The 19,849-nt window shown below is 37.4% G+C and overlaps 1 protein-coding gene across 2 annotated transcripts in view; it reads left to right on the top strand.

Annotated features, from left to right (window-relative positions):
* CLVS1 (clavesin 1) overlaps positions 1-19,849 on the top strand; it is a 208,730-nt gene that overhangs the window by 154,958 nt on the left and 33,923 nt on the right. For both annotated transcript variants that reach the window (XM_009213089.4, XM_009213090.4), the window contains exon 4: positions 17,054-17,164. In XM_009213089.4, the coding sequence (XP_009211353.2) occupies positions 17,054-17,164 (111 nt within the window). The remainder of the gene's footprint in view (positions 1-17,053; positions 17,165-19,849) is intronic.

Below are 19,849 nucleotides of genomic sequence, written 5' to 3' on the forward strand. Positions count from 1 at the left end.
GCTTGCATCATATGAAGCATACTGTCACTTCTGGCATCGATTTCCTCTGCAAATCAGCAATTCCAGCGATCTGAGTTTCTCCATGAACTGGCTTTTAAATAATGAGCAGTCATCATCTGTTAACCACTTAGGGGCCCTCAGGGAAACTTGAATGAAGATGAAGTATTTTGTACTAACCATAATGTATTTGGTATTTAATAGTCAAACATAAACCCTTTTTAAGGTCACTGTGGTTAGAGAAGCTCGAAGTGATTTTTATGACAAATTAAGTTTCCATTGCTTGAACTCAGTTCTGCTGATTCAGAATGCAGGTTGGGTGGATTTGCATTTCACTCCTTCCCTGCTCCCAGCTGTAGTAGTGGTTTACCTCCACACTCATCTCACCTGGGCAGCAATAGGATTGCCAAAATAAGGAAATGATACAATTATCCCACTTGAGCTCTATTAAGCAGAAAGTAAAAGAAGCAATTGAGATTATCTTGGTTTCTTCATACTAAAGGATTTCCTACCAGGAGTGAGGCAGATAACTGTAATCAGTATGTTCTTTAAATGTGTAGTCACATTGTCTGTAGCCTTAGCAGAAATTTGACAGGTTTGTACCATGAGATAATTTTTCATCTATCACTTCCCTCTCTCCTTTCACCCCTCCTTCTTTTGCATTTTTTTAAGCAGAGATTATCTATAAATTTATGATTAGAAAAAAATGGGACTAAGAAAAATGTAGGGACTCCTGGTAGCAGACCAACTCTTAAAGACTCTCAAACATAGTCAAATATATTTCTTCGACACCAATCTTTTCCTAGCTCTTTCACATAAGGCTTTTTTATCTGCCCTCTGCAGGACATTCAGCCTTCCCTTTGTCTTCATATCTGGTTATCTAAGCAATTTATTAGCTCTTCCCTAAGGAACTACCATAAATAACAGAATCTAAACTCTGCATCTTCTCTTTCCTTCAAATAAAGCATTGTCTTTCTCCATCTCTCTCACTGGCAGGTGAACTAACTGAAGACAAGGAATGTGTCTTGTATATCCCTGCACCTCCTGCATTTCACTCACAAGAGCTCAATAACTGCTTGTTGAATTATTGAATATAGATAATATAATAATAGAACCCCCATAATATTATCAAGAGTGTTACATGAGACAACACATGTAAAAATGCTTAGCACAGTTCCTGATGCATACTAAGTGTCCAGTAATTCTTAGCTGTTAAATTATCTAAACTGCTTTTAAGGTTTTCTCTTAAATTATATCTGTCAAGACTTTAAAATGTTATTATACTTGTTTGTTGCAAACTTCCTTACAGACTAAAGATATTTGTGTGGTTCAAATTTATCATTTGCCAGAGATGTTTGCTTCTAATGACTTTCATGTTCCTTCCGTCATTCTTCCTTCTCCAAGAGACACCATGTTCTTATTTGAATTGTTGAGTATAAAAGGGACAATTAGGAAACATTGTTTAGGTTGCAGCCAGGAAAGCTTCCGTGCTTGATCTGCTGATCTGGGCTAGTTTGGCAGATGCCAGTTTTGCTTAATATTGTTAGGAAAATTGCCAAAGAGTTAGAACTGTTCTAAGATCTACTCAGAAAACTATATCTTCTAGTATGCTCTGATACGAACCTGCAGAAAAAACCTAGACCCCTCCTAACTTCAAGGGAACACTGGATTGGTACAGCTTCTTGGACATCAACAGTGGCTTCTAGGACATATACTGTAAGAAAATCCATTGCTTATTATGATATGGAGTGGTTGTCCAGTTTCCTTTCTAATGAGTGCATTCTCTTTTCTCTGTTTGCTCTCTTATGTTAATATAACAAAAAGAGCATTTGGTGTGTAACTGCTATTGCATGAGCTCTTCATTTTATTGCAGATATGTGGATATGTGACTTCCTCACTAATGACTGTCACATGGTATAAGAGAAACCCATCATCAAAAAATATAGCATTCTAAGACTCTTTCACATCAACAAAACCCACTTATGCTGCCGAAAATGTTTTTAACCTGTCTGCTTCGATGTGGGAAATGGATGTCATTGGTAGGACATGCATGAACTGAATAGATAAAGCCTAACTTCATGCTGTGTGCTTTTACCACCTGCAGATCTGCATGCATGCAGGTACGTGACTGAAGGGCCACCTCCACCCAACCCTGAAAGACAGTCCTCCCTTACACTAAAGAGAATGAGACAGAAGATTTCAAAGTCAGCTCCTGTGTCATCTTCTCCCTTTTCTTCTCCACATTTGTTTTTCAGAGGAATCTTATTAGATAGAGGGAGTTCATTGTGTTTGCAATTTGGAGGGGTCTCATTTTAGTTTTCGCATAAGAGCAGTAAGAAGAGATAAGGACAGATGAGAGTTATAAAGGGCAGCCAATGTGAAAGAAGCTTCCTAAGCTTCCCAAGGCAAGGTGATATTGAGTTCACATATGTTTTGAACCTTGTTGTGAAGTATGTTAGCCTGCAAGCATTACGAATCTTAGCAAATGGCACTAGTAAGTGCTTCATTATCCAGCAGAAACTGAGCCAATGGCCACCAGTGACATCTGTATCTGATTTTTGAAGACAGAGAGGGAATCCTTTTGCCTATATTATGTTGCTCCTAAATTCTGATCAAACACAAAACAAGGCAGTTGAGTGATGCTTGCACAGTGCCAGTGTGAAAATGAAGTGCAAACGAAGTGCCCATTAAAAAATGAAGTGCATTTCTAATGGACTGCAAGAATCACTTAACACTGTCTGAGACTCCCAGAGAAAATCAAGAGATTCTAAGATAGAATGTACTGAAATGTATCTTGTGCCTTGCAATTTATCATGGCACTTTTTGGTTTCTTTTTTAACATCCCATGTAAGGCAGAAAAGACCATCCTTCTTTTGTATATCAAGGTACAGAACATTCCATCATCACAAGGATGGCCCACGTTACCCTTTTATAGCCACACTCACTTCCCTCAACCCCACCTACTCAGCCCCTGGCAATCACTAATCTGTTCTGTTTCTATAATTCCATCATTTCAGTAATGATTTCAGCATTTCTATAATGTCATATAAATGGAATCACAGAGTATGTAATTTTTGGGGGATTTCCTTTTTCACTCAGCAAAATTCTCCAGAGATTCACCCAGGTTGTTGTAGATATCAACAGTTTGTTTTTTTTCATTGCTGAGCAGTGTTCAATGGTCTGGCTGTACCAGTTTGCTTAACCATTTTTTTACTGAAGGACATGTGAGTTGTTTCCACTTTTTATTACAAATAGAGCTGCTGTGAACATCTTTGAAACAGTTTTTGTGTGAACGTAAGTTTTTATTTCTCTGAAATAAATGCTCAGGAGTACAATTGCTGGGTCATATGGTCATCGTATGTTCTGTTTTCTAGAAAACTGCCATATTATCTTCCAGAGTGGCTATACCATATTACACTTCCAGCATTGTATGAGCAATCCAGCTTGTCCACATCCTCACCAGCATTTGGAGGTGTCACTTTTTTTTTTTTTTTCTTTTTTTTTGAGATGGAGTCTTGCTCGGTCACCCAGGCTGGAGTGCAGTGGTGTGATCTCAGCTCACTGCAACCTTCACCTCCTGGGTTCAAGTGATTCTCCTGCCTCAGCCTCCCGAGTAGCTGGGATTGCAGGCATGCACCACCACGCCTGGCTAGCTTTGCATTTTTAGTATAGACAGGGTTTAACCATGTTGGCCAGGCTGGTCTCGAACTCTTGACCTTGTGATCTGCCCACCTTGGCCTCCCGAAGTGCTGGGATTATAAAGCATGAGCCACTGTGCCCGGTCAGAGGTGTCACTATTTTTTTAAGCCGTTCTGATGGATTTGTAGTGTGATAGCTCATTGTGGTTTTAATTTGCCTTTCACATGGTTAATGATGTGAAATATCTTCTCATGTACTTATTTGACATCTTATATTTTCTTTGGTAAAACTTTCTGGCATGTTTTTACTCGTATTCTCATTGGATTTCTTGTTTCAATACTGTTATATTTGAGAGCCTATTATATATTCTAGATACTTGTCCTTTGTTGGAGTGTAATTTGCAAATATTTTATCTCAGTCTACAGTTTTTGCTTTCATCTACTTCACATGAGCTTTCACAGAGCAAGTTTTTAATTTTTGCAGTAACCAACTTATTGTCTTTTTACTTGTTTTATGTATCAAGCTTTTGGAGACAAGTCCCTCTTGCCAGTCCTAGATCTTGAAGATCATTTCTTACATTTCTTTCTTTCTAAAAGTTTTGTGATTTTATTGCATTTAAATTCATGAGTTAATTTTTAAATCAATTTTGTATGAGGTATGAAGGTTAAGTCAGGTGTTTTTTTGTTTTGTTTTTTGTTTTCTCTATGGATGTTCTATTGCTCCAGCACCATTTGTTGAAAAACTATCTTTACGCCACTGGAATGCTTTTATACCTTATATATAAGGTATATATGTAAGGTATAAAATGTACTATTATATAATGCTTTTGTACCTTAGCATAAAAACCGCTTCTGCATTTGTGTGGTTCGATTCCTGGGTTCTCTATTCTATTCCCTTAATCTATATATCTTTTCTTCCACCAATACCAGCCAGTCTTGGTTACTATAACTACATGATGAACCTTGAAATTTGGTAGAATAATTCCTTCCACTTTATTCTTTTTCAAAATTATTTTAACTATTCCAGAGCCTATGCTTTTCCATAAAAATTTTAAAATAATTCTATCAATATCTGCAAAAATAAAATTCTTACTTGGATTTTGATGGATGTTGCATTAAACCTGTTTACCAATTTGAGGGGAATTAATATAAATATCATCTTAAAATCTACAAATATATGTCTTCCATTTAGTTGGATTTTTTTTACTTCTTTCATCAGAAATGTGTAATTTTCAGCATACAAATTACAAATATGTTTTGTTAGATTTACACTTAAGTATTTAATATTTTGAGCAATTATATATAGTTATGTATTTTTAATTTTGGTGTCTTCATATTTATTGTTGGTATAGAGAAATATAATTTTTTATGTTTATCTTAAATCCTGCAAAACTGATAAACTTATTAATTAGCTATAGGAAAGGTACTTTTATAGATTCCTTGGGATTTTTTAATGTAGACAGTCATGTTATCTGCAAATCGAGACAGCTATATTTTTTCCTTTTTAATCTGTAAGCATTTTAGTTTCTTTTCTTAATGCTGTAGCTGGAGCTTCCAGCATGTGTTGAATAAGAGTGATGAGATCAGATACGCTTGTCTTGTTCCTGTTCTTAGGGGAAACACGTTCAGTTTTCCACCATAAAGTAAAGCATTAGATGTAGGTTTTTGCCAGATGTTTTAAAATCACGTTTAGAAAGTTCCTCTCTAATTCTATTTTTCTGAGCATTTTTAACATGAATCAGTGTTGAATTTTGTCAAAGTCTTTTTATGTATCAGTAGATATCATCATGTGATTTTTCTTCTTCGGCTTTGTAATATGATGAGTTACTATTGTGAAAGTACCAGGGATTTGTTTTAATCAGATACAGTAAGACAGGCAGACATGGAGTAACTGCTATAAGTTTGTTAGACTCACAGATCCCTAGAAACAAGGAGCATTCCGTACTACAGAATGGAGTCACATGGGAAAGCCCCGAGGTTAGTCAGGAGGCAGCGAGTGAGTAGAGAACTTGGGCAAGAGGCTTTATTGTGATTTTCGTGGGAAAGAATGGGTAAGGCTGGGAATGAAGTCTCAGCAAGTTTAGGATTGATTGGCTAGTCTGAATCATTTTAGTGGACTCTTGGGTGTAGGTGTTGTTGCTAATTGTCTAGTAACTGACCCTGGGGTGATTAGGGTAAGGGAATAGTGGCCCAGAGCATAGGAGCCCAAAGGAGGTGGTTAGAAGTATGGGTGCTAGATTGGTCAGTTTGCATATGAAAGGGGAGCTCCCAGGTTAGTCATTTGTTATCTCTAGAAATCAACTAGTTGGGGCAGCTCCTCCCTGGTCCAGAAGACCGCAGATGTCAAAGCATCAAGTATAGAAACTAGAAAACATGATTAACACAATTACATTGATTTCTATAATATAAGCTAGCCTTGCATCTCTGGAATAAACTCAATTTGATCATAGTGTATAATTCTTTGTATATATTGCTAAATTCTACATGCTAATATTTCATTAAGAATTTTTGCATCTGTATTCATGAGTGACATTGATCTGCAATTTTATTGTTTCATTCTGTTTTCATCTTGTTTGGGTACATAAGAATTGTTATAGTTTGGATGTTTGTCCACTCCAAATTGTTGGAGGCAGAGCCTAGTGGGTTATGGGGGTGGATCCTTCATGAACTGCTTGGTCTTCATGGTAATGACTTCTCACTTTAGTTCCTGGGAAATCTGATTCTTCTAAAGAGCCTGGCACCTCCCTCCCCACTCTCTCTCACTTCCTGCCATGTGATCTCTACACACCTGCTCCCCTTCACCTTTAGCCATGAGTGGAAGCTCCCTGAAGCCCTCACCAGAAGCAGATGCTGGCACCATGTTTCTTATGTAGCTTGCAGAACCATCAGCCAAATAAACCTCCTTTTTTTATAATTTGCTAATTCTCACGTATTTCTAGCAAAACAGACTGAGACAAAGGTAATACTAGCTTCATAAATCAACTGGAAAGTGTTACCTTCACTTCTATTTTCTGAAAGAGACTCTGTAAAATTAGTGTTAATTCTTCTGTAAAAGTTCGGTAGAATCTCCTAGTAAAATCATTTGAGCCTGAACATTTATTCTTGGTAGCTTTATAAGTCACGCAGTTAATATTCTTAACAGTTATAGGGCTATTAAATTACCTATTTCATATTGGGGAGGTAGTCTGTATTTTATGAGAAATTGATCTGTTTCCTCTAAGTTGTTAAATATATGCATGTAGAGTTCTTTATAATATTCCCTGCTTATCCTTTGGGTGTCTGCAGTGTCCATAGTAGTATGCCCTATTTCATTCCCAATGTTGGTAATTTGTGACATCTTTTTTTGTTCCCTTGTCAAACTTGCTAATGGTTTGTTAATTTTATTGATCTTTTCAATGAATCAGCTCTTTGTTTCATTGATATTATTATTTTTCTATTTTTAATTTTATCAGTTTCTGCTCTTACCTTTATTATTTTCTTTTTATGCTTACTTTGGCTTTATTTTGCTCCTCTCTTTCTAAGTTCTTGGGGTAGGGGATTAGATTATTGATTCAATACTTTTCTGTTTAAGTACATAAAGAAATATATATTTAATGCTACAAATTTCCCTGTCAACACTGCTTTAGCTGTGCCCCACAAATTTTGATATGTCCTATGTCTTGGTCTGTTTTCTGTTGTTATAACAATATACCTGAAACTAGGTAATTTATAAAGAAAAGAAATGTATTTCTTACCATTATGGAAGTGGAGAAGTCCACAAAGTTGAGAGGTCATATCTGTTGAGGGCCTTCTTGCTGGTGGGGACTATGTAATATCCCGGAGTGGCATAGGGCAGTTCATGTTGAGTGGTCTGAGCATAGTAGTTCAAGTCTCTCTTCCTCTTCTTAGAAAGCCACCGGTCCTGCTTCCTTGATCCATTGATCTACAAATGGATTTATTCATTCATGAGAACCGAGCTCTCATGGCCCAATCACTTCTCAGTACTGTCCCCACCTCTCAGTACTGCCACATTAAGGAGTAAGTTTCAACATGAGTTTCAAGGAAGAAAAAACATTCAAACCATAGTGCGTTTTCATTTTCCTTCAGTTCCATGTATTTTAAAATTTCTTTTGAAGGATTTTTTTTCTTTTTGGCCCATCTGTGGGTTATTTAGAACTGTGTTGTGTAGTTTCCAAATGATCAAAGATTTTCCTCTTATCTATTATTGATTTCTAGTTTGATTCCATTATAAACAGAATAATCTGTATTATTTCACTGGTTTTAAATTTGTTGAGATTTGTTTCATGATTTAGATATGGTTTATTTTGGTGCATGTTCTATGTGCACTTGAAAAACAAAGTATATTCTTCTGTTTTGGGGTTAAGTATTTTAGAAATATCAATTGACTTCTGCTGATTAATGATGTTGAGCTCTTCTATACCCTTGCTGATTTCCTGTCTAAAAGATTATCAGTTGTTGAGAGAGTGATATTCAAATCCCCAACAGTAATTATGGATTTGTCTATTTCTTTTTCCAGTTCTACTAGCTTTTGCTTTGCATGTGTTGCAATCTATATATTTATATTTGGAGTCAGTTTCTTATATACAGCATATATAGCATATAGCAAATAATGTTTTTTTAATTTACTGTGCTAATATCTGTCTTTTAATTGGCATATTTAGATCATTTATATTTAAATTAATTATTGTTATGTTAGGGCATAAGTATGCCATTCTAATTTTTTTTTCTGTTTGTTCTTTCTGTTCTGCATTTCTCTATTTTCTTTTTCCTGCCTTCTGCTGGGTTACTTATACTTCTTTTTCAAATTCTATTTTTATTTATCTATAGTATTATTAAATATATCTTTTCATGTAGTTTTTTTAGTGATCGTTCTAGGTATTATGTTATGCATTCATAACTTATAGTCTTTTATGCTGTCATTTCAACAGTTCAAGTGAAGTACAAAAACCTTACCATCCCTTTTTCCTCCCTAATTTATAATATAATTGTCTGAAATATTTCCTCCCCTACATACATCTTTGAACCATATCAGAGTATCGTAATTTTTACTTCAACTATCAAAGACAATTTAGAAAACTCAAGAGTAAAAGAAAAGCCCATAGTGCTTACTTATAGTTTTCTTACCGTGTTCTTCCTTCCTGATGATTCGAGAATTCTCTTACCATTTTTCCTTTCTGTTTGAGGGAAGGTTATTTTATAGTTTCCTTCATGTTTAGGAGAACTTCACTGAGCTATGATTTCATTAAATAAGTCTACTGGCAACAAATGTGCTTAGTTTTCCTTAACCTGAGAATTTCGTGATTTCTCTCGATTCTTGAAGAGCATTTTTATTAGGTATAGAATTCTGGGTTGACATTTCCTTGTTTTCAGTACCTGAAAAATATTTTGCGACTTCCTTCTGACCTCCATGGTGTCTAATGAGAAATCTGTTGTCATTCCATTTGTTTTCCTCAAGAGTCAAGATGTTGTTTGTTGTTGTTGTTGTTGTTGTTTTCTGTATACCTTCAATATTCTGTCTTGAGCTTTCAGAAATATAGTTATGATATGACTTGGCATCAATTTATTTGAGTTCATACTGTTTGGTGTTCACTCAGCTTGTCGAATCTGTAGGCTTATGTCTCATTCTAAATTATGGAAGTTTTTAGCCGTTATTTTCTTAAGTACTTTTCCAGCCTCGATCTGTCTCCTTCCTTTTAAGGACTCCAATGACACGAATTTTAGTTTTTTTTGTTATAGACCCCCAAAAGGAAGATTTCTTCATTTAGTCTATTTTCTCTCTGTAGTTCAGGTTAAGTAATTCCCATTTTTTCTGTCATCCAGTTCACTGATAGTTTCTTCTGTCACTTCTTTTCTGATGTTCGGCGCATCTGCTAAGGTTTTTATTTGACTTTTTTGGTTATTTTTCAGTTTGAGATTTACAAATAAGCCAGGCACAGTGCCTCATGCCTGTAATCCTAGGACTTTGGGAGGCTGAGGCAAAAGGATCACTTGAGGCCAGGAGTCTGAGACCAGCCTGGGCAACATAGTGAGACCCTCTCTCTCAAAAAAAAAAAAATCCAGATGCTTCTTTTTTCTATTTCACATTTATTTGCTATAAATTTCTATTTCTTTTCTAAAACTACTTTTTCATCTGCATCATACATGTCCATAATTGCTATTGAAACATTGTTCATGATGGCTAAATTAAAATCTTTGTCAGATAATGCTAACACCTCTGTCATCTGGTGTTGTCCTCTATTGACTGTCATTTTTTATTTAATTTGAGATATTCCTGGTTGTTGGTATAAAGAATGATTTCTTGAAATCTGGACATTTCTGTATTATGTCCTGAAACTCTGGATTTAATGTAAACCTTTGTTTTAGCTGGCTTTTTTTGATACCACTCTGGCAGTGAAAGTGGGGTGTGCTGCCTCATCATTAACATGTTCCTCACTCAGCCTCTGTTGACACCCAAGAAGGGAGGGCCTCCTCATTACTGCTGGGCAGGGGTGGGAGTTCTGGCTCCCCACATGATCTCTACTGACACTGTGGTGGTAGTGGCTTCATTAACACTGGACGACGATTAAAGTCTTCACTGTCTATTAGTCCCCTTCCAACACCATCAGTGGAGAAAGGGAAGGGATTCTCATTACTGACAGGTGGGGAGGAAGTCCAGTTTACCCACATGGTCTCCACTGACACTGCCAGAGTGAAATAGGGTCTCGTTATTGACTAGGAAGAATAAAAATTCTGGCTCTCCACTCGGCCTTCTATAACATTATTCTGGCAGGGATGTTATGCATCTTGTTACAGCCTTGCTAAGGTGAAGATCAGACTGCCCACTCAGACTTTGCTAGCATGGTTAGAAAGGGACCACAGTTTTTCCTGTGGCATTTGACTGGCATAGAGCAGCTATTATCTAAATATTGTCTATTTTGCTAGACTGCCTGTTACCTAGTCATTTCGTTAAAGAGCAGCCTTTTTTAGTTGTTTTTTATTTATTTATTTGTTGTCTGCACCAGTTGGTTTTTCCAGGTGCTGCCTTCTTCTGTCCCAAGTCTTTGACATATAGAGCTAAAAAAAAAAGGAAACCTGGGGAACTCTCTATCATGTCCTTCCTTGGTCTCAGAGTCCTTAGCTGATTTGACTTCTTCTCTCCACCTTTGAAGTCTTCATATGGTTATCTTATATACTCTATCCAGGGCTTAGTAGTACTTAGCCAACGAAATAGGGGAAAGTATGACTACTTCATCTTTGCACAAGGAGGAATTCAATAATCATATTTTATGAGAAAATCTTGAAATACACTTGGGACCTTCAGTTACCACTGTACACGCAGAACTCCATTGTTACAGCAGAAGAGTGCCTGTGAGATCCCTCAAGGAGACACCTTTTTGCTAGACCATGGCATCGTGCTCTCATCTCAGAGGCTCTATAGGGAGAGTGATGTATTTTAAATTTAAAAACATAAAACATTAGAAGAAGAGAATGAAGCAGCCTTAAATGGAGTCTACAAATTGAGTTAATTTCGGCTGCACCACCTAACTGAGGGTAAACTTACCACAACTCTTCCTTTGCTGTGGCATTTGAGACTATGAATTAAATGGAACTTTGAATCAAATAATACATTTTTTATTATACTTTAAGTTCTAGGGTATGTGTGCACAAGCGCAGGTTTGTTACATATGTATATATGTGCCATGTTGGTGTGCTGCACCATTAACTAGTCATTTACATTAGGTATATCTCCTAATGTATCCTTCCCCCCTTCCCCCACCCCACAACATGCCCTGGTATGTGATGTTCCCCACCCTGTGTCCAAGTGTTCTCATTGTTCAATTCCCACCTATGAGTGAGAACATGCAGTATTTGGTTTTCTGTCCTTGAGAGTTTGCTCAGAATGATGGTTTCCAGCTTCATGTATGTCCCTACAAAGGACATGAACTCATCCTTTTTTATGGTGGCATAGTATTCCATGGTGTATAAGTGCCACATTTTCTTAATCCAGTCTATCATTTATGGGCATTTGGGTTCGTTCCAAGTCTTTGCTATTGTGAATAGTGCCGCAATAAACATACGTGTGCATGTGTCTTTATAGCAGCATGATTTATAATCCTTTGGGTATATACCCAGTAATGGGATGGCTGGGTCATAAGGTACTTCTAGTTCTAGATCCTTGAGGAATTGCCATACTGTCTTCCAGAATGGTTGAACTAGTTTATAGTCCCACCAACAGTGTAAAAGCATTCCTATTTCTCCACATCCTCTTCAGCACCTGTTGTTTCCCAACTTTTTAATGATCACCCATTCTAACTGGTGTGAGATGGTATCTCATTATGGTTTTGATTTCCTTTTCTCTGATGGCCAGTGATGATGAGCATTTTTTCATGTGTCTGTTGGCTGGATAAATGTCTTCTTTTGAGAAGTGTTTGTTCATATCCTTTGCCCACTTTTTGATGGGGTTGTTTGATTTTTTTCTTGTAAATTTGTTTGAGTTCTTTGTAGATTCTGGATATTAGCCCTTTGTCAGATGGGTAGGTTGTAAAAATTTTCTCCCATTCAGTAGATTGCCTGTTCACTCTGATGGTAGTTTCTTTTGCTGTACAGAAACTCTTTAGTTTAATTAGATACCATTTGTCAATTTCGACTTTTGTTGCTGTTGCTTTTGGTGTTTTAGTCATGAAGTCATTGCCCCTGACTATGTCCTGAATGGTATTGCCTAGGTTTTCTTTTATGGTTTTTGTGGTTTAGGTCAAACATTTAAGTCTTTAATCCATCTTGAATTAATTTTTGTATAAGGTGTAAGGAAGGGATCCAGTTTCAGCTTTCTACATATGGCTAACCACTTTTCCCAGCATCATTTATTAAGTAGGGAATCCTTTCCCCATTTCTTGTTTTTGACATGTTTGTCAAAGATCAGATGGTTGTAGATGTGTGGTATTATTTCTGAGGGCTCTATTCTGTTCCATTGGTCTATATCTCTGTTTTGGTACCAGTAGCATGCTGTTTTGGTTACTGTAGCTTTGTAGTATAGTTTGAAGTCAGGTAGTGTGATGCCTCCAGCTTTGTTCTTTTGGCTTAGGAGTGTCTTGGCAATGTGGTCTCTTTTTTGGTTCCATAGGAACTTTAAAGTAGTTTTTTCCAATTCTGTGAAGAAAGTCATTGGTAACTTGATGGGGATGGCGTTGAATCTGTAAATTACCTTGGGCATTACAGCCATTTTTGTGATATTGATTCTTCGTATCCATGAATATGGAATGTTCTTCCATTTGTTTGTGTCCTCTTTTATTTCATTGAGCAATGGTTTGTAGTTCTTGAAGAGGTCCTTCACATCCTTTGTAGGTTGGATTCCTAGGTATTTTATTCTCTTTTAAGCAATTGTGATGGGAGTTCACTCATTATTTGGCTCTCTGTTTGTCTGTTATTGGTGTATAGGAATGCTTGTGATTTTTGCACATTGATTTTGTACCTGAGACTTTGCTGACGTTGCTTATCAGCTTAAGGAGTATTTGGACTGAGACTATGGAGTTTTCCCAATATAGAATCATGTCATCTGCAAACAGAGATAATTTGACTTTCTCTCTTCCTATTTGAATACTTTTTTTCTTTCTCTTGCCTAATTGCCATGGCCAGAACTTCCAACTTTGCTTTAAAAAAGCAAAAAAACTTTAAAAACTTATGCTTATCTAAGGTTTACAGGCTTCATTTTCTGAGAGGCTGCAATTTTACATAAAATGAAATTACCATGAAATAATATCACCATAAAATGAAAGCTACTGACCTCAGCAGTGTAGGATGTGAGTAGAACACAAGTTACAGAAGGCAAGAAAGGGGATAAAAATCACAGAGTCCCCTGGTCGCTAAAGTACACTTTGGAGAATATGCCCACTGTTTGTCATGTAGTAGACACTCACAAATATGTGCTGAATGGAAGAGGTGCAAGGCATGAATTAACTGTTAAGGCAAGAATTGAATACACTAAATGTATCATTATATAATTGCTGTTTTGTTTTCCCCACTGCTCTGAAGACTCTGTATTTTTATTTTTCAAAGCATTAAGTGAGACATACTGTAGGCCATCAAAAAATAGTTATTACGTTCAATTAAAAAATGATCACATTTAAAAAGGATAGAAGAAAAGATAAGTGAAGGGATGGCAGAGTTTGGGTAATTATTACTGCTATTTGCCAATACGTTTGGTCCTCTTCTTACTGGAAATACGGTAGATTTTACTTTCTGATCCCTGGAAGCCAGGCATGAGTTTGACCTTTAAAATACGGCAGATGAAGCATGTCACTTTTGGAGCCAGCTTTAAGAGCTAAGGTATGATTCTTCCACGTGGTTTTCCTGGACTATGTCAAGCAGCACTGCTCCATATGGAGGAGGCTGCATCTCTGGCTGCAGGCAAATCAAGCAGGGCAGGACATTTAGTGTGAGCAGGAAATTAATCAGGAAAGAAAAAAATCAAGCAAGACATTTAATGTGAACAAAGAATCAATCTTTACTGCTTTAAATGATTTTTTAAAAGTAGGGGTTATTTGTTACTATAACATTACATAACCCATCCTGAATAATAGAAAATAGTAAGAGTGTGTCTTTGGCAGTGGGATTATAGGGGCCTTTTCTTTTCTTTTTTCTTACCTTCTTGTATCATCTAATTTTTCAAATAATGTTTTTATCTATTTTTTACTTTTGTAGAATGTGTATAATTTATAATAAGGAAACAAAATTAACTTAAACTGGGAGGCAGACACATTTTTATGATTTGAATTGTTTAAAATTTGAAATGACGTTATATTTTTATTGACAAATGTATAAAAGTACAGGATTTATGCCATTTTCTTGAACTTAGAGTATGTTGGTGTATGCTCTTTCGTCACCAAGAACACTGAAAAACAAAGTGTTACACTGTCATTGAACCAAGGCCTATGATCTTGAGATACAGCTGTTCTAGCCCCCTAAGAAATGCTCTTCCAGGAGGGTGGTAGGCCTCTTGGGGTTCTGGGAGACTTGTGTGTGACTGACAACTTCCCTTTGTCTGCAGTTGACTGATGTGATCAGGCAGAGGCAACCAATAATGATGTGTTGACCATGAGAAGGGTGTTTGCTGATTTTGCCTTTCCTCACCTTCCTCTCTGCACAACACACACACACACATACACACACACACACACACACACACTAGCATGGCTGGGCTCATTCAAGAAGACCCAGAACATGTGTACATTGCCTGTATCAGACAGGAGGGCCTTTCATGTGAATTGTATAGGAGGTACCTGAATAAAAGTGATTCTGTTTCTACTCTGGTGCAAACTCAGAACTTCAAGACACAGGGTTCACATGTGTTTGTCTGCACATATTCACTGGATGACTTGAGTGAGATGAATAAAAGCCCATACCTTCAATCTGGCAGAATCCTCGACCAGGGATAACGTAGAGAGTAATTACAGAGTCTCAGCACTATAATTTTCTTTCAACCTCCCCTGTCACAATCAGAAGATAGTTTTTGATGTCTTTGATGATTGAGGCTTCATAAACTAAAACTTAGAATGTCTAGATATTTTTAAAAGGTTAATATTTTGCAACTTTGCCTACTCTCAATATTATTTAGGGTTTCCTTCCACTTTATTAACCTAGAACTATATAACACAATGGACCATCGATAGAAATAAACCTCTTATTGGTCCCACTAGAAAAGATAGTAAAGCCCTGGTTTTATAAATAAGTGCTTTACTCTTATTCTTCTTCTATGACCCCTAAGAACCACATTTAGTAAGTGAAATAATGAATTCTACTTCTGAATAAGAAGTTAAAAGGAGCCAAAAGATGTGATGATAGTGAATAGCACTTATTATAAAGGAAACACTTTTGGGAATAGTCTCTTTTTTTAAGGAATCATAAAACTTTTAGATCCTAAACTATACCTAGAGGAAAAAAGACAACCTTATTAAGAACCTTTACATTTCTCAAATTAGTTTTGGAATAACAAGTTAGTATAAATGATGTCTCTAGCCCTATACTTGTTAAGTTTTTGAAAATAAAAGAAACAAAACAAAATATATACACATATTCTGAAAGCAAAGGCCTTTTACTGTTATTGTCCAGTTTAGCCTTCAAAATATTTAATTCCTTTCTACTCTAAAATGTCTAGGTAGAGGGAAAAATTATTTTTAAAGTTTTTCAAATGTCAACCCTAAGTGCAGTTCCATGCACTCACATTGGAAACTAGGTCTTGGCATGGAAGATGCCTAGGGATCCTGTAGACTCAAAGAGTTCTGAAAAAAATTTAATAACCTTTTTTCCTTGTTACTAAAAAAGACCCGGGTGAGGCATCTCATACACCCGCAGGGAACAGCTAGCTGCTGAACCATTTGCTCCACCAGCCAGACTCCCTCGGCTTTCATCTCATCTTGCTAACATTTTACAAAGATGTTTGTCGCAATGAAATTGATAGCAAACTTACAATTCATACAGCGTTTAGAGGTTCCTTCTTTTTTAATTCTATTAACTGAGATGAACCCAATCTACTGAAGTCATTCATCGGGAGATCTCAGGACCTGGTCTTATAAGACTAGCTCAGACTTTCTGGCCATGGTCCCTTGTTCCATAGATGTAATTAGCACTGAGAGCAGCTTCCTAGCATCTAAAACGTAAGCTGATCTGGGTTCTAATGCCCTGATCTGGATTCTAAATTTGGAATCATTTTTCTTAAATGCTCTTCCTTCCTATTATTTACGAAATGGGTTGATCTGCAGAAAAGGGTGTTCATATTCCCTCAACTAGGAGAATCAACTAGCCCATTAATCAGCAAGTATCTTTTCCCTGGGACTTACTATGTGCCCCAGGGTGGACTGGAGCTAGTACTGCAATCTGTGAAAAAGTTGTTATAACCTTGTTAGAATTTGGTTGATTCCACAGAGTTCCATCTCCTAAGAGCCTTTGAAATCCTTTTGCAACTACTTCCTGCACAGCCAGCACTCACTCACCCAGAAAGTACAGTTACTGTCATGATTAAGCCGGTGGAGAGGGTGGGAGTGGGAGAGTGGAAATGAGGGTAAAGAGAGATCTTGTGCTGAGAGCCTGGCAGACTTGGTTACCTAATGCAATGAGTTCAGATTCCCCCCACTCTCCAGGCTGCACGAGCTTCTGTGCCACGTAGAAGGTCATGTAATTGTGATTTGAAAAAGACAGACCTGGAACCCATGCACAATTTTAAAGTTATGCATGGAGTCAAAGGGAGAGAAGGGAGGCAAGGGGAATAAAGACATCCTTAACAACTAGTGTGTTAAGTGAGTGTGTTTTCTTCCTCTCCTTATCCTGAAGCTAGAGCTTCTACCAGGCAGGAAAAACAGGTTGTTCTTTGGGGCATTGGTCCATGCTGGTGCAGTCTAACAAAGGGTGCTTACTAATTGATGTGCATTTCTCTCTTTCTGCCCCAGGACAGCTTTCCTGCCCGCTTTGGAGGAGTCCACTTTGTCAACCAGCCCTGGTACATTCATGCCCTCTACACACTCATCAAGCCATTTCTTAAAGACAAGACCAGGAAACGGGTAATGAAAACAAATACATGATGTAAATTTTAAACAGAGAATGCCTGGGACAATTATGGTGCTTCTGTTTTCTCTCTCCCCTCCTCCCTCCTTCCCCCGGATTTTTTTTCTCTCTCTGTCTTTCACTGTGGTTTTTCTACAGCCCCTAAGCATTTGAGCCTCAGCTGGAGTTTGCAAATGGTCTGGGTTTAATTAATAATTCAGTAGAACTGGGCTATTTTCGGAGTCCCAGTGACAAACCAAAAGAAACTTTGAAGGCATGCAAATATCAGATGCCCGTTTTACTGTAAATTCTTATGGAAGCTAAGAATTATGGGTCTAGCAGCTTTCCTGTTCATAAAATATTTTAGTAGCTAGCATTTTGTTCTGCAAACGTATTAGTGTTATGAAGAATGATTACAATTTTTCTTCCTTTCCATGACTTTGGGTGATAACTGCTAACTCCATCACCTGTAAAGTTGGAAAAGCATTCTTCTTTGGAAATAACAATGCTCTTATGAGGAAGGCTTTTACAGTCTTAATTATATCAGTTGATAACACTTGGGAAGCCAGCTTTTTCCATCAATCAGAGTTGGGCTTTTTCATGGCATTTTGATGAGCAGAGTAATTGAACATTCCTTAACCACTCTGAATCTCAATTTTCTCATTTATAAATTGGGGAAACTAACACCCACATCACAGAGTTGTTGGGGAAATCTAATGGGACAGCTTATGAAAACATGTATCGTGATGGAGTTGGTACCTCATGAGACTTGATGACTTTTATTTATCTTTATGATTTAGCTCTCTTTTCTTTTTTCCCCAATGTTATTGGGTATAATTGACAACTAAAAATTGGATATATTTAAGGTGTTCAATGTGATGTTTTTATATACCTATGCATTGTGAAATGATTACCACAATCAAGCTATTAACACATCTATCATCTCCTATAGTTATGATTTGTGTGTGTGTGTGTGTGTGTGTGTGTGGTGAGAACACTTAAGATCTACTCTCTCAGCCAATTTCAAATAAACAATATAATATTATTACTATTACAGTTTCCATACTGTACATTAGGTCTCTAGAATCTATTCTCATCCTATATAACTGAAACTTTGTCCTCTTTGTCCAACATCTCTCCATTTCCCCCTACTCTCAGCTCCTGGCAACCACCCTTCTGCTCTATACTTCTATGATTTCAACTCATTTAGATTCCACATATAAGTGTGATCATGCAGTATTTGTTTTTCTATGTCTGGCATATTTTTGTTAACATAATGTGCTTTAGGTTCATCCACGTTGTTGAAAATGACAGGATTTCATTCTTCTTTAGGGCTGCATAGTATTCCACTGGGTATATATTCCATTCATCTGTTAATGGACACTTAGGTTGTACCCATATCTTGGCTATTATGAATAATGCTACAGTCTTATCTTTGAGACTTTCCGATTTCAGCTACCTCCTGGGTCAGGAACACCATTCCTCATGGGAACCTGACTAGGGTAATCCTACAGCACCTTCTGACACCCAAGGTACCTGACACTGGGGAAGAAGTCTGAGTATTCTGGAGTGACTGATAATGTGAGGGATTCCCCACCATCTCCCACACTCTGCTGGGTTTCTAACTCCTGGACCTCAGATGCTTCCAGGTTCTTAGAGAGCATTGCAGTGGGGTAGGGCAGGGGTAATTTCCCTGTTCTTAAACAAGTTTGAAACCAGGAATTAGAACTTACTGGAATAAGGAGGCAGAAAAGTTTTGAAACCCATCTGGGGCTCAGGACAGTGCTAAGAACAGAGAAGTGTTCTAGGACTGTTCTCAACATGGCTTTGGGCTTTCCAGCAACTATTCTTCTATTCAGGTTGGAACCACAGAGAATTCCTCCCACGGTGGACACTTGCTGCCATGCCATAGGAGGGCATTTTTGGAGCTTTGGGCACAGGATAGATTCTAACAGGTAGAGGGTCCAGCCTCCTACTTCTGCGTTCCTCCATTCCAGAAGACCCCAAGAAGGGAGGGTCACTTTTAATAGCACTCTTTGTCTTCCAAAAACTGGACATGTTGGGTGGAGGGGTGGAAATGTTTTCTCTAAACACCAGGGCTGATACTTTGCTCCAGCACGTTTCATATACAGCACCCTCTGAAAAGTTTTATAAAAGCCAGAAAAGTGACTTTCTTCAAAAGAAATAATTCTTATTAAAATTCAGTCATACTCAATGCAATATCAGAAATTTTGATGTTTTGATATGCTTTCTGAAGTGCTCCAGTAGTCTTCTGAAAAATTAGCACTTCTTGTCCCTTTCATGTTTAAATGATGTCATTACATCATAAGTTAAAATCAATACAATAGAACAAGGTAGCAAGTGTTTATTATTGAGGTCCTCTATTTAAGTATTTTAAAAATCACTCACACACACACACACATATATATGTATTTTTTCCAAGACGGAGTCTTGTTCTGTTGCTCATGCTGGAGTGCAGTGGCATGATGTCAGCTCACTGCAACCTCCACCTCCTGGGTTCAAGCGATTCTCCTTCCCCAGCCTCCCAAGTAGCTGGGATTACAGGCGTGTGCCACCATGCCCAGCTAAATTTGTATTTTTTGTAGAGACGGGGTTTCACCATGTTGGCCAGGCTGGTCTCGAACTCTTGACCTCAGGTGATCTGCCCGCCTCAGCCTCTCAAAGTGCTGGGATTACAGGCA

The sequence above is a fragment of the Papio anubis genome, chromosome 8, assembly GCF_008728515.1.
Source record: "Papio anubis isolate 15944 chromosome 8, Panubis1.0, whole genome shotgun sequence".
In the NCBI taxonomy this organism is placed as follows: Eukaryota; Metazoa; Chordata; class Mammalia; order Primates; family Cercopithecidae; genus Papio; species Papio anubis.